General features: G+C 45.4%; 5 protein-coding genes across 5 annotated transcripts; all 5 read left to right on the top strand.

Moving 5' to 3' along the window:
* Positions 1-3415: 3415 nt before the first annotated feature.
* On the top strand, positions 3416-4105 carry BKA67DRAFT_535052 (uncharacterized protein; the record flags this gene model as incomplete). Its single annotated transcript, XM_046099956.1, has 2 exons — positions 3416-3646; positions 3722-4105. The coding sequence occupies 2 exons, from the start codon at positions 3416-3418 to the stop codon at positions 4103-4105; spliced, it is 615 nt and encodes a 204-aa protein (XP_045960423.1).
* A 2512-nt stretch (positions 4106-6617) lies between these two features.
* Positions 6618-7630, top strand: BKA67DRAFT_690823 (uncharacterized protein; the record flags this gene model as incomplete). The annotated part of the gene is made up of 2 exons (XM_046109150.1): positions 6618-7172; positions 7280-7630. 2 exons carry the CDS (start codon positions 6618-6620, stop codon positions 7628-7630), a joined length of 906 nt encoding a protein of 301 aa, XP_045960422.1.
* A 1259-nt stretch (positions 7631-8889) lies between these two features.
* Positions 8890-9438, top strand: BKA67DRAFT_535050 (uncharacterized protein; the record flags this gene model as incomplete). Its single annotated transcript, XM_046099955.1, has 2 exons — positions 8890-9185; positions 9261-9438. The coding sequence occupies 2 exons, from the start codon at positions 8890-8892 to the stop codon at positions 9436-9438; spliced, it is 474 nt and encodes a 157-aa protein (XP_045960421.1).
* Positions 9439-10027: 589 nt separating this feature from the next.
* Positions 10028-11097, top strand: BKA67DRAFT_562765 (uncharacterized protein). The gene is made up of 3 exons (XM_046102629.1): positions 10028-10177; positions 10321-10480; positions 10537-11097. The coding sequence occupies exons 2-3, from the start codon at positions 10392-10394 to the stop codon at positions 10907-10909; spliced, it is 462 nt and encodes a 153-aa protein (XP_045960420.1). The 5' UTR covers positions 10028-10177; positions 10321-10391; the 3' UTR covers positions 10910-11097.
* Positions 11098-13180: 2083 nt separating this feature from the next.
* BKA67DRAFT_690821 (uncharacterized protein) lies at positions 13181-13707 on the top strand (the record flags this gene model as incomplete). Its single annotated transcript, XM_046109149.1, has 1 exon — positions 13181-13707. Exon 1 carries the CDS (start codon positions 13261-13263, stop codon positions 13705-13707), a length of 447 nt encoding a protein of 148 aa, XP_045960419.1. The 5' UTR covers positions 13181-13260.
* Positions 13708-14258: the final 551 nt, after the last annotated feature.

The following is a 14258-nucleotide window of genomic DNA, read 5'->3' as shown; positions in this document are numbered from 1 at the left end:
ACATTTAGACTGCAAGCAAGCTCTCATGTTCAGTAAGCTGAAGTCTCGACAAAGTAAGGCATTACATACCAGGGGTTATGCCACAGAGAATTGGCGCTGTCGAAGACCACTCCAGTGTCCCGAACAGGACGCACACAGCTACATCGGAGCCCAATGGGAAGACGCTCGGCAACAGTACGCATATCACAGCCGCAGTATTACGTACTGCCCCATTGGTTATCTTGGAAGTGATACATCCAGATTGTTTGGAATAGTCACGTGGAAATGACCGTAGCTGTCAAATGCTATCAAATTGCGGCGGTTAAAAGCCTGTGGGTCGTTCGTTGTCTGGCCCCAACTTGGGCTTGTGATGCAGGCTGGGGCCTGAGAGCGGCTGCTGAGAAAGGATTAGTACTCAGTTGGATAACTCACGTCCAACCAACTCTCTATACATTCCAGGAACAAGGCAGTACGTTTACAGTCGAAGAATATAAATATGGTTTCATTCCCTCATTCCAGATATAATCCTGCCTTGTTTTGTTTCATTAAGAAGCACCCATCCGCATAGTACATTTATTGTTTCCTATCGTCCAATATAGTGTCAGCAAAAACAACATGTCTCCCATCCCAAGAAGCTTGGTTCGCTTAACGCAACGAATTAAGAACCTAGCGCTAAGAAACAGGACCCTTAATTTGGTGGAGAGAGCCACCTAAGAGCCTGACCTTACTCATTTCACCCAGGCTATGTTAAAGTAAGAGATTTTACACCCAATTATATATATTTCGTACAGCCAATAACACTTATTGCAAGAATCCGTCCCACACTAGTCATTCTGATCCACTTCCACATGCTACGGTTCTGCTTGCCACCGATGCTCAAGCCACACAAAACAAGTCTCAGACCGTGCACATTTATCATGATGATGATGGAAACTACACAGGGCATACCCTGTACGAGGAAAGAGAGAACAAGTCTGCTGACAACTAAGCTGGTTGGAATTGCCCAGGCAATGGGCACCTTAGGGGAAACGACTCAATACGGTCCTCCGGATAGCTAAGGGTTAGCAGACATGACCTGGGCAAATGAGTTCGTAGCTATATCGTGGCAAGCCAAGAATGACAACGATATACTACAAATAGACATCATATGCTCTGTTAGTAATATTCTACTTAATAAGGCAGAAGGTTAGTTAGACTCAGTAATATTGGGACAACTGAAGTAGAGGTTGGACATCTTGACGTTTATAGCTCGATTAAGGGCATTGGAGGCTACATCGGACAGCACAAGCTCGTCGAATGATGCTGTGACGCGGACTAGAACTGGATATAAGACATAAGTAACTTTGTTCAATCTTCTCTATAACTGGCAAGTAAAAGCTATGTCGCTTAGAACATGATTTATAAGGACTCTGAAGATATCATCTTGTAATGTTACCCTTGCCCCAAGTTCTTACTCTCAGAGGGAAATATACATGTCCACTAAGATAAACGACAGGGAAAAGTTCCAGGTGACCCAAATCACATATCACAAGGCATTCTGGTTATAAATACAAGGCTTCAGAAACTTCCCGTCCTCTCCTAAGCGCCACCAAAAAGTAAAAGGCTTTGAGGCTTGACTCCACGAAAGGCACGTTGACGCAACAGGTCGCGGCCACTTTAAACAGGGAACTCGGCCATAGTTATAAAGCTAATATCACTAGCATCCATGCCAACTTTAACCAACAGCTGTAGCACCGTACAAAGAGTCCTCCCCGTGGCAAGCACATCGTCCACCACCACTTATGCGCCTTTAGGGAGCATGTCCCGGTTCATCTCAATCCTCATCTCTCTTGGAACGTTGGATGCAGCAGACCAGATATGCGATGGGGACTGGATGATGAAGACGGTCGGTGGAGGAAGCTTGCTAGCTTCTTAAATCAGCACCAAGGGTGTATTCACCCACGTGGCCAACGGCGACGCATAGACAAAGCCGCCGGCCTCGTAGCAAGCTATCGTATCCACCTTAGTACAGGCACTGGTAAATTGAGTCTGTAGCAGAGATATGCATAGTGCCAGCCCACCCGGCTGCTCACCTAATATCATTTGGTTATCTCGGGAACTTTGTATGCAATTGTCGAACTTCCGCTAAGACTATCACTAAATATGTAGACTGTTGTTGCAGCCGATTACCCTCTTGCGATACCTGTGGCACTTAACTTATGGTCCTTTTAATGACCAGACGTAGCGAGCTCTTCGGCTCGGGCCGTCCCATTCAATTTCGGGTTCGCGTCCGGGTTGCCCAACCAGCCTTGTTACATGCAGGCTGCGTTATCTTATAAACCCCTCCTCTTTCTGTATGCCACCCAACCATTTTCATTTGCCGCCGAGGTGGCCTGACGTGGCGACCCCCCGTTGGCTCTTCTATCAATTTGTTGCTTTCCGGCATAGGCGAGCGGACGCCTTGCATATGATTAACGCCTCGAGTTACGAGCCAAATATTATGGCATTCGCTAGTGCATAAATATGTATACAAATATAGCCGCGAACACAAGACTTATCGAATAGCTTAGCAGCCTTACCCCGCTTGTTTCGTATCGCACCTCGAAGTTGCCTATAATAATTTAACATGGCCGATAAAAAGAAAGCGACACGGGTTGCTCCTAACGTTGCTAAAGCTCCGAAGACATAATCGAAAATTCTCGAGAAGCTTAGACTGATAGGGCGCCTCTACTGAGAGATAGAGAAAGATGACTCGGAACTCCAAAAGTTGGAAAGGTAATAAGAAACCATCGGTTAACTAAAGGCTTAGCTTGATCTCAAGACCAAGGAAGTGCTGGCTAGAAACGTAACGATCGTACGTCTCGAAACTTTAAACACCGAAATGATTTCTTCCATGCCGCTGAGAAGGAAAGCATGATGTAATAGTTCATCGTCGAGAAAGAGATTCTGATTAGCAATTTCGCCAACTAAGGTTATACTTGGAAAGAAGGTTCGCGTGAGAACCAAGCATATTAACAACAGATCGAGACCCTATCGGCGAGTATCAAAAAAGTTAGTAGCGAAGCATAGCGGTTATAGCGGCGTTTAGATGAGGCGGAGTCCAAGTACACGCCGTGCGTTCAAGAACTCAAAAAATCGAGAGATTAGATTATCAAATTGAAAACCGAGATTAACATAAAAAGCCTGAACCTGGAACTATAACGGAGAAAGCTCGAGGCTGCTAAGAGAAAGCTCATCGCTTTCACCAATGATATCGGCTTTACCGACATGTATCCTAATTAATTGTACTATTTTATCCTGACCATACTCATTAACGACTAACATCTTATAGACAAGATTATTTAAAGGCTTTCGCGAATGATTGCTATAAGTTTGTACGAGATTTCCTTATTCTGGGCCAAGAAAATCTGGTAAGTTTTGTTCAATACTGTCAAACATTTCTAACCTTGTTTAGGCCATGGCCCTTAGGGATCTTTCAGGGCAGAATTTAGGGTCTATCGTGCTAAAGAACTTCTTAGTATTGCTTAGCGTGGAACAACCTCAATTCATGCAGATGGCGGTTGTCGAGGCTGCTATCGCAGATGCTCTTATGTCACGCATCTTCAGGCCACATTATGCCCTGGACCTGGTGGAAACAGCCCAACTGCTCGTACATCTTAATAGGCAAGACTCCCGCCGCGAGGCCCTCGTTCGCTATCAACTTGCCCAAGCAGTGGAGTTTAGTGAAACAGATACGTTGAAAATGGCAAATGATGTTGTATAGCGAATTGTGGAATTCCTTTTTGGCACGAAGACCGAGACTACCATCAAATTCTACGAGGGCTTGGTTGTCATCTTTAGGAGAGGAATCGAGATATGGCGTGTTGTCCAGAGGAGTTGTCTTCGACCCGGCGTTTTTGGTGTACTGGATAATGATACAGACTGGAACGAAGATACTGACAAGCTTGGTGACTATGATAGCCTGGTTGATCTAGAGCCTGAGCAAGAAGTTTTCAGACCTGAGATCGTGGATCCTCTTCTAGCCCTGTTCCCACGAACCTGCCTGGGCGAAGAAATCATGCATAGAGGTTTTGCATTGTGGCCAGATCAGAATGCCGTGGTTACTACGCACATTTCCTCTCAAGGGTTGGGAAAACGGACTCATTAACATAGAGCTTCTCAGTCAATGTTTCGCCGCCGACGTAGTTGTAGCGTTGCGAATAACGGGACTGCACCAAAACGCACGTCCTTCTCCGAACAAGTACACCAGGCGGCCCAAGACGGCGGTCAAGGTAAATCCTCGTTGTTCTGAATTTCGGAGCGATGCTCTGTACTCAGCTTCTAAGGAAGGAATTGTCTACCCCATGGGCACAACTATAGAAGTCGCGCAGAGTAAAAGTTCGTTTGCTGTTTTGGCAATTAATATTAGGTTATTGTGGAATGGCTTCTCCATTCAATTCTTTCCATATAGTGTGGGCGACAAATAGATCTATTTAGCGCTGTCGTACGAAGGAGAAGAAGGGATTCTTCCCCTCGTACGTGGTCTATAGATAGGGGTTTGGGGTTCACCCGTACGGCTACTGGCTGCCGATAGCCACATTGTGGCTGTGGTGGCTTACTGCCAGCACGCCGGTGACTTCCTATACTACGTAGTCAACCGTCGTACGAGACCGCGAATAGTATATTCTAACACTAGCTATCTTTTCTTTCGCGGTTCGTACGTTCGTAAATAACTGATAATAATTCCTTCGGTAGTGTGTTTCCCGTAGGGTCGTCCTCTTATCTGTCCTCCGGGCTGTCCTTATCTATCTTCTAGGCCGTCCTCTTGTCTATCTTCCTAGCCGGGTAATGGTATACGAGTCGGTGCCGGAGTTGCGGCATTCGTACGGGGACCGGGAGTTATAGTACTCGTATAAGGACCGAGAGTTGTAATACTCGTACGGGGTGATGGTTAAGGTGTTTTGACAGCCTCCTTGTTGTTTAATGGGTAGACGAGCTTTTCGTTTTGGGTGAGACCGCTCGGGAAGTGATACCCTTTTCGTTCGAGTGTCTTAAGTATCGCACGTTTAAATGGTCGTGATGTATATTCGAACTGGTACGTAGTCCATCCCTCGAAGTCTTCCTAGTATGCTCGTACGAGTAATCGGAGCGTTAAGATGCCTTGATATTCGGTAACGAGCTAACCAACATACGTATTCATATGTACTCGGTCGAGGGGTTGTTCGATATCGACCGTACGATCCTAGAATTCGAATGCTATGCCGGTTTACCAAGCGTGGACGGAGATATCGCTCCCCTCCGCCATCTCCTCGTGCGAGAGGATATTTTGTTATCGTGGTACGGTACCGGAGTTGTCGTGAGTAATGGCACGCATACATCACTCTTTGTTTATACGGACGGGAGAGGACATCTTATAGACATAAGCACCTCCGTACGAAGAAGAATCCGTATACGTCTTCTACTCTTGTCATAATCCGAGGTTATCGCCCGTGTCGCGCGCACTAGTAATTACGCGTTCTGCGGGAGATAATGAACCTATTGTCGATGCGTAATGGCTCGCACGTATAACTCTTTGTTCGTGTGGAAGGGAGAGGACTTCTTATAAACATTAACACCTTCGTACTACGAAGAATCTTTACACGTCTTCTACTCGTTCGTTATTCGTGCGGAAGGGAGAGGACATCTTATAAACATTAACACCTTTAGCACGAAGAAGTCGGGAGTAGGATTAAGCACGACGTTTCGCTACGTATTACCGTACGTACTTAGATAACGCCGTCTCTTCATTCTTGCCAATCTGCGTTCACAGCCAAGTGAACACTGATCAGTGTGGAATGGTTTCTCCATTCAATTCTTTCCGTATAGTACGAAAGCGCTGAATAGATCTATTTGTCGCCCATACTATACGGAAAGAATTAAATGGAGAAGCCATTCCATAATTTAAGTAATTAATTTATAAGTAAATTAACGAGTTTTACTACAAGGCTTATAATTAAAAAGATAAGATAATAGTCTTAATTTAATATATAATATTATTAAAGTTATAGTTTTTCAATTAATTAATAAATTATAAGTTATAATATTATTACGGCCTATGTTAGAATATATTATTCGCGGTCTTGTACGACGGTTGACTACGTAGTATAGGTAGTCACCGGCGTGCTAGCAGTAAGCCACCACAGCCACGATGTGGCTGTCGGCAGCCAGCAGCCGTACGGGTGAACCCTAAACCCCTATCTATAAACCACGTACGAGGGGAAGAATCCCTTCTTCTCCTTCGTACGATAGCGCTGAATAGATCTATTTGTCGCCCAAACTGTACGGAAAGAATTGAATGGAGAAGCCATTCCACAGCCTAGTTAGTTTACTAGCCTATACGTTTCTAACGCGAAATATTTACATTTTTACCTTGACTCTTCTTATTAAAATTCCTCTATAATTACAAGTCTAATCCGGAATTTGACAAGTGATTTAAATTACAGTAATTGGATTACCCATTTATCAAAATTATAGCTTATTACGATAACGGGAACATTAGTTTCCTAGTAAATCCGTATACCCATCCTTTGAAAATCCGCATACCCCTGGTCAATCCTTAGCGCTGGTTTTCTGTCACTGAATTTAAATCCGCAACGGGTATACGGCGTAATGCATACTTGTAAGGAACTACAATCTTCATCATGTTCCAAAATATGCCGCTAGGTAGCGTAGAGCCTCTTCCACCCCCATTCACCTCGTTCGCACAGTTCAAGGAGGCGCTCGATGAGTACTACAAGAACGGTGCGATGGGCGCAAATAATCCGCGCATGAAGCGGCCGGGTTACCGCTCTCACATTGCGACAGAGAGGATTAATGCCCACGACGGCACGCCCTGCGTGGTCGCATGGCACCAATACAGTCGCGGCTTCCCGGATCAGCCTGAAGAAAGGTTCGGTACCCGCAGAGTACCTTTTGGCAGTTTTCAAGTCTATTTGCCGTGTCATACCACAGATAGTAGTCGAGATGTAGAGATACACCGCGACGAAACCACTTCTCGCGTAGCAGAGCTACTCGAATCTAAAACGCACATAAAGCGCCATAGCAACGAAGTTCCTTTCCGCGACCGATTAGATGTCTTCGGGTTGGCGGTGCGCCCTGGCTCTAGCCGTGAAGAGTTGGTTTCGGCCTGCATTGCGCACCAGCAATCCGAGATAGCAGCGCGAAATCAGGCGAGTGGTGTTCAAGAAGGGGGGATAGTGAGTTCCATATTTGGCGGTGGAACATTTGTAGGGCCGATCGAAACCAAGAAAACTACGCACACTCCTTAGTTATTATAGAGCCTGCGCACTATACGGATGTGGAGGAGGATGAGGAAAAATGGGCGGGCGACAAGACAACGTTCCTTTTCGTTTGGTTTGATCGCAAAGAACGGAAACGGGATGAGGAAGACGAGCTGGATTATCCCCCTATTAAGGTGCTAGTCAAGCAAGGACTTCAACAAGCTGCTAAGGAAATGCACAGAATGCGAGGCGCTGGATCGGGCATTATAGAAAATACGCTTGAAAAGTATTCGGCTGATTTTGGCGAGCCATACGTGCGTCCAGAGCCTCTAGTAAAGCGGCCGACTAGGTCCGAGCTTATCCGGCGACGGAAGAGGCGGGAGCAAGGCCTGCCATCTGACGATGAGGACGAGGACGTGGACGATGATAATTAGGTGGTTTGCAAGTTATGGTAAACCTTTAATACCGTATTGAGGGCCAAGACTGCCCAAAACCTACCATAATCCTGAAGTACCCGCACGACAAACCAAGCTCGTCAAGACGTTACGGCCGCAATACAAAGCTCATTCTTCCTTTATCTTCTCGTGACAGGCAAGCAGGGAATATCGCAGGGAGCTACGATGGCTATTTTGACTCGGACCCGATTCAAAAGCTCGTTAATGTTTTAATTCAGTGTATAAGTTTTTCGTTAATAATATATTACGCCGCCGTTTCATATACGACCGTTATTTATATTATTATATATAATGAAGTAGTGAGTGTTGGCTGTACCAATACTACAAGGGAGCCAAGTGGGTCGTACGACCTTCTTCCTGGTTGTCCAGGGTCTGATCAGTATAAGGTCGAAGGGATGGAACTTGTAAATAGTCGAACGGGCATGCTTCTTCACACTTTTGACTTCGGTAGCATGGTCAGTTTATGCAGCAGTGCATTCGGAAGACGACGAGAATGGCTCGTCGTCACTAATTAACGTTATTTTGGTCATCAAGTTCATTCTTTCCATTCATTCATAAGTGATCAGTCCGCGAGTGAACCAGCGAGTTCGTCGTGAGGCTTATAACCCAAGGGACAAGACAGTGGTCCTGGTTCAATAAAAGCTTTATTCTTACGAAATTTACTTTTTATATTATTTATATGAGCTTTTTAAAGGCTACTTTCTAAATGACGAACTTTAATTCTACTCTTTCTATATAAACGTATTAACTTAACTTTTTATTAAATCATATATTAAAGAATCGTATTAATACGATTAACGTTATAATGATATTATAACGACTTAATTAAATTATTGACTTAACGCTTAAATAACGTTGAAATACGTTTATACGTAATTAATATAAAACACTCGCTTTATAATTAATGATAAAAACGTTTTCTCTTTTTCTTTTAAAAAATAAATCTTTAAATATAATTATTACACTTAAAAGCTTATTACTTAGTAATTTTATCGTAATTATTATAAAAATTTTATTAATATATATATTATACGATTATTTTAAAGATTTATTTAGAATAATCAAATAAAACGCTTTTATTCAATATACATATTATATAAATTAAACTTAAAAAGGTTGCTAAACCTTACTCATAGCTTTCTAATAAACTATACCCCTTGTCTTTTTAATGACTAGTCGTACGAAAGAATTAACTTTACTAAAGTTTATTAAATATTTAATAATAGGAATAGTTAGAGATGAGATTTCAGGGCCTCGATCTAGAGGCTTATAATCTACGTCCTTTCTACGGAGACTTCTTCGAGTGGTCGATGGACTGCGATGAGCAAGCAAGGAAGGGGCGGTTTCCCGACTTTAATCCAATGTATTTTGAGATTCACTTCATCGTCAGCGATGGAAAGGAACAAGAAGCGACTGCCCCGTCGTGGGCAAAAATGGGTTACATTCGACCTAACGGAATTACAATGCTTCGGGAATCGAGTCACGATACTGTCAGTGGCAGCCAAATCATGTTCTTGCAGGATAAGCCGGGGATGTTGGTTGATGTGCTGGCATGACGCGTTTGTGACGCCCCCTGAGACAACAATTCTTGCTCTAATCCATATTACAGCAATCGAGCAAAGTCGTCTGGGGGCGTCGTTAAATACTCTATAAGCTGGGATTTGGTTGGAGAAAAGATACCAATGCTGAAGATGTCACGTCGTGACGAGACAAAGATGTTAAGCTGTGTTCGTGGAATATCGCTGGATGTGTGCCTCAAAGAAACGCAGTCGTCGTCGAAGCAATAAGTACGCATTGTTTGTCGTCCGTGTATCTTCATACCTAAAAGCCATGGAACCAGGCAGCGAAGCGAAAGCGCCGAGCCACTGACTACACGAGCCGACAGCCTCGATGCGAATAGCTCTCTATGGCATTCGTGGGCCGAAGTCTCTAATTACCAGGAACTGTTATGAACGAGAGAATCAGACCCGCGGCAGGCATTATCGAGCGGCATTCAAACATATATCTATGATATCAGTGTTGATCTGCTGTATACTGGTGTTCAATTCTACTAGGGCATATGCTCAGGAGTATTCACGAGTATTTCAGTCCTGGAAGAAGGATTGTGGCGTGTTTCTTTTATGGTAACAATTTGACACGAATTAATGACCGGGTGTCTTCGAGTATAGAGACTATTTGCCCTAATACCGCGGTAAAAAACACTCAAATTCACAGTTTTAAGAATAAGGCTGGGGAAAAAAAAGTGAGAATTGGAGCTAGAAGTCTTAGCTTGCTCAGAGAAAAGAGGGTCATTAGCGAGAGCGAGATTAAAATACGACCTTAATGCAAAAGAAATACTGCCGGACCCCGCTTTTTAAGTTTACCGCTATGACCCTACGTAAAATGAGCGAGAGACGATTTGATTAAGCAAGCAAGTGACTATTAACCTTTAAAGGCTGAGTAATTGCCAATACCAACGGCTTACATTATCATTTCATGTTGCTCATGTCAGCAGCAATATAGATTCATCTAACTTTATCATCGTATGTAAGTAAGCAGCTCCATCACCTATAATAAGTGCTTCTCCGGTGCAACATGCATGATATTCCCATATCGCCAAAGTCGCAAAAAGTGAAGCAAACCAACATTAACGAAATTTCTTTCTTCAAACATGAAGCTAAATTTGGCAGCCACACTTGCTTTCGGGGTGCTCATCGATGGAGCGCTTGCCGCCCTTGCGCCAGTTGATTGGTACAAGACCATGAAACCACCGAACGAACGATTTGTTCTCAATGCACAGCAAGCCCAGCAGGCCATCAATGCGGCGGCAGCGTTCGCATCCGAAAATGGGTACAGTCTTTCCGCTCTCCATCATCCGAGAACCACTAACCAAGGTCATACTACAGCACTCCGTCATCGATTGTCATCACGGATCCGTCCGGCTTTGTCATCTCACTACTACGCATGGACAATGCCTGGATTGAGAGCGTTGACACCTGTATCAAAAAGACTCGCAGTGTCAGCCTTTTCAACGGTGCCTTTACCACCGAGGATTTGAATCCTCTCGTCCAGCCCGGATCGGAAGATTACGGCCTTGAGACTGCTAATGGGGGATTGATGTTCGTCAAGGGCGCTATACCAATCTACATCAACGGGACATTCTTTGCTGCTATTGGTGTTTGCGGCGGATCAGGTACACAGGATGTGGATGCCGCCACTGCTGGAGTTCTCGCTGTGAATGGGACGACTATTACGAATGGCACAACCTTTTCGAATTAAGAAGATTCAGGAAGCCGGTAACGGGATGTCATAGCTTAACGTATTAGCGACTGGTGCTGCCCTCATCCGGGAATGACCAGTATATGTGTGGTTTTGCAGCTAGTGCATACGTAACAAGGCATTACTTACACCCACAGCGTCTACTCATCTATGACGAAGCATTAAGCTTACGAGCTCTGAATTATTAGGAGAGTGTAAAAGCTTTAGTTCCTTCCATCATCTCCTAATCTCGTTCCACATACCAAATAATCATAGAAGCCGCAGTTTTTATGGGAAGGAGGAATTCTAAGCTAATGCAACTTATTTCCGGGAGATAAACACGATCAATCAATGTAATAGTACACAACGCGATGCCTGCTCGGTTAAAATATGTGTCGAGACAGGGGTTGAGAAAGGGAGTTAAAAAGGGAGGGGGGATAATATTATGTATTAAACTGGCTTTTAATGCGTTGTAAGGTAGGCACCAGTTAGAAAAGCTGTGACGATTATGAATACCTTGTCGCCAGGACGTGTAATGCTATCTGGACAATTGGCAATCGAGGGTGCACAACTGGTTGCGAATGGATCCATAATGACCGTAATCGTGTTTGTCGCGTACGGCCAGTCTTGTTCTTCGATAATATGAATCGAATGAGGACTCTTGTTTAGACAAGCTTGTTCGTTTGCTTCCCGCCTCCAAATGCCGACCAGGGCAGTAGGAAGTAATGGATGGCTCTTTCAATCCCCACGCCAGCACTAGGTTTAAAGGTCAATTCAGTTTCAAATTTTAAGTATAGGTGGACAACTCAGAGCCTGCTACGCGAAAAGATCCCTCCCAGCCCGCGACTAGGGGGCTGACCCCTGTACAGATGCACTCGACGATTGTCTGTTAACACTCCCCACATGGAAAACTGACTGTTCTTGGTTGTGACGGAAAGCTTTATCGAACATACCTGGGTCGGCGACTAGTTAAATTGAAAAAACGCACCATGGAGGAGTTTGAAGAATTCAGAAAGCTGTCGAGGGAGCTGTACATCTAGCTCACAAAGGACGCCAAGGAAGCCTTGAACCATGTCCAAACCGACAGGACTCTTAAGAAGGAGGTCAAACGCCAGATGATCCTGGATTGGGCCAACGAACCGGGTCCAAAACTCAAGGGGGAAGGCTAGGAGCTCCTGATCCGCCTGGGCAGAGATCGCTGTAAGGAAACGGCACATTCGACTCGAAGAGCTACATCGAGAGCATCTTGTGGGCCAAGAGTTTCGCAAATCAACTGGAGAAGTAGGCCACATGGCATTCAAAGCACGCGCTCTCCCCGTCCCAGCGTTGCCAGCATGGCTGCAGACGTCCTAACCTCCATATTAGGGGTACTTTGCTAGCAAATACACATTTCTTCTGCATCTGTTCGTGACTATCTGATATCTAGAATCAGACGAGACACAAATTTATTATAGTGCCCATGATATTCAAATCTCCATCTTATGTATGGGTTGCTAGCAAGCATACGTCTCTTAGACATTCATTCGTGATTGTTTAATATCTACAATTAAATGTGACTTGAACTCATCATAATAGTTATAATATCCATAATAACTAAATTGTGTGTGATCTTTCTTTCTTAAAAGGAAATGGTAAACCCTGCGTTGAATAATTACTAGCTCAGTTTGTGTTCCTGCACTTACCAATAGTCTACACCCCCCGAGGCTGGCAAGCCGACACCGCATGCAACGCCTTCTGCTGGCGCCCCTTGGAAAACCGTCAAGCCGCGAGCGCGTTTCACGACTGCCACCGCATCGGCAACAACACCGCCCATGCCACAGGTAACAGTCCCGAGTATGAGACCTTGTCACCGCGTAGAGCCTCGTCACGAGGATGATCCCCAAGAGCTCCAATCCCAGCGTCGCGGCCCGACACATAATCGGAGGGAGCATCCCGGATCATTGCCGCATTTGGAGGGCATGGTGCTGTCGCACAGGCCCTCGCCACATTCCGAAAGCAGTGCTCCTGCTAGACAGGCTGTGCCATCCCGTCCCGTGGGCCCCAGTCGTTTGGGGGTGCCAATGGCAAGTTCATCTTCTTCGTCGGCTTACACGTGCCCCGCAGAGGATGCTCATGATTATTCACCGCCGAACAGGCATAACAATCCATTCGTCAAAAAGGGAAGTCGGTGCACAGCAATTATCATGGGACGGGCGATTGGTGGTCGGGCCCAACGTTCAAGACGCCCAAAACTTCACAAGGGAGGGAAAGAGGGAGGGGGGGGGGGGGGGCACGCCGGGGATTTCCACAACAAGCAGATTCATACATACCAAGCAGGGCACACGCTGGCCGATCCAGATATCGAAGCCGCGACAACGGCCCAGGGCGCAGCAATGACTCGTGCGCTTCTGCAGATCGTCACAGCAGGAGGGCTTATGGATACGACGACCGCAGACCACACGACTCAGACCGGCGTCGTGATAGGGACCACCACAGTGACCGTGATACATACCGTGCGTCACAACGTCACTATGAGGAGAGAAACCGAGGTTCTCGCTCTCGTTCTCGCAGTCGTGATGAAAGGAGATATAGCAGGCGCAACCGCGATAAGAGATCTCGACCAGTTTCTCGTGATAGGTATCGATCTAAGACACATTCTAGAGGTCCACCACGCAGGGCTGTCTATTCCTCGAGGAGGAGCCGGTCTCGCTCGCGCCAAAACCGTACACGTCGTCGCCAACACTGAATCTCAAGGTCTCGAAGTGCAGAGCACGGTCGAACGTAGATCGTGGTCTATTGCATCACTTGCAATCTATAGTGGGACGTGTTACGTTGATTGAAATGAGATCAGATACATCATCAAATCTATGGGCTTTAAGTGATACATCGTGGAATATTTATGGTAAAGTCTATGCCTTTTCTTCCAGTGATACATATTCCATATGTAGCCCGCCTATACTTCTGAAGTGTATAGCTATGGGCTTTCCCGCACCCTCATTCCCGTAGCTACGGGAATCTACATCTTGTTCCAGCACCCTCGTTCAATTCTACCACTCCTACAAACCAGCAAGGCGATGACAAAGAGCAAACGCCAATTGATCCGAGTCAAGCCGAAGAATGCATGCCTTCGTATCATCGTGCGCCCTGCACGAAGCACAAAGACAAGACGTAGCCCAGAACGCAGCGCAAGCCAAGGGAAAAAAAAAGAGCCAGAAGAAAGAGTCGGAAGAAAATGCCAGGGGAAAAGGCCAGAGGAGAGAGACTGGCGGTACTTGGAACAAGGGTTGGCAAATAGAAACTAGGCTGCCCACTGATGAGATTATTTTAACGGGGCATTTATCACTGTTGCCTATGTTCAAGGATAACCAATTGTAGACAGAATCTCTAAAAA

Source organism: Truncatella angustata, assembly GCF_020726525.1.
Source record: "Truncatella angustata strain MPI-SDFR-AT-0073 chromosome Unknown BKA67scaffold_3, whole genome shotgun sequence".
In the NCBI taxonomy this organism is placed as follows: domain Eukaryota; kingdom Fungi; phylum Ascomycota; class Sordariomycetes; order Amphisphaeriales; family Sporocadaceae; genus Truncatella; species Truncatella angustata.
This window is presented reverse-complemented; position numbering and strand designations above follow the sequence as displayed.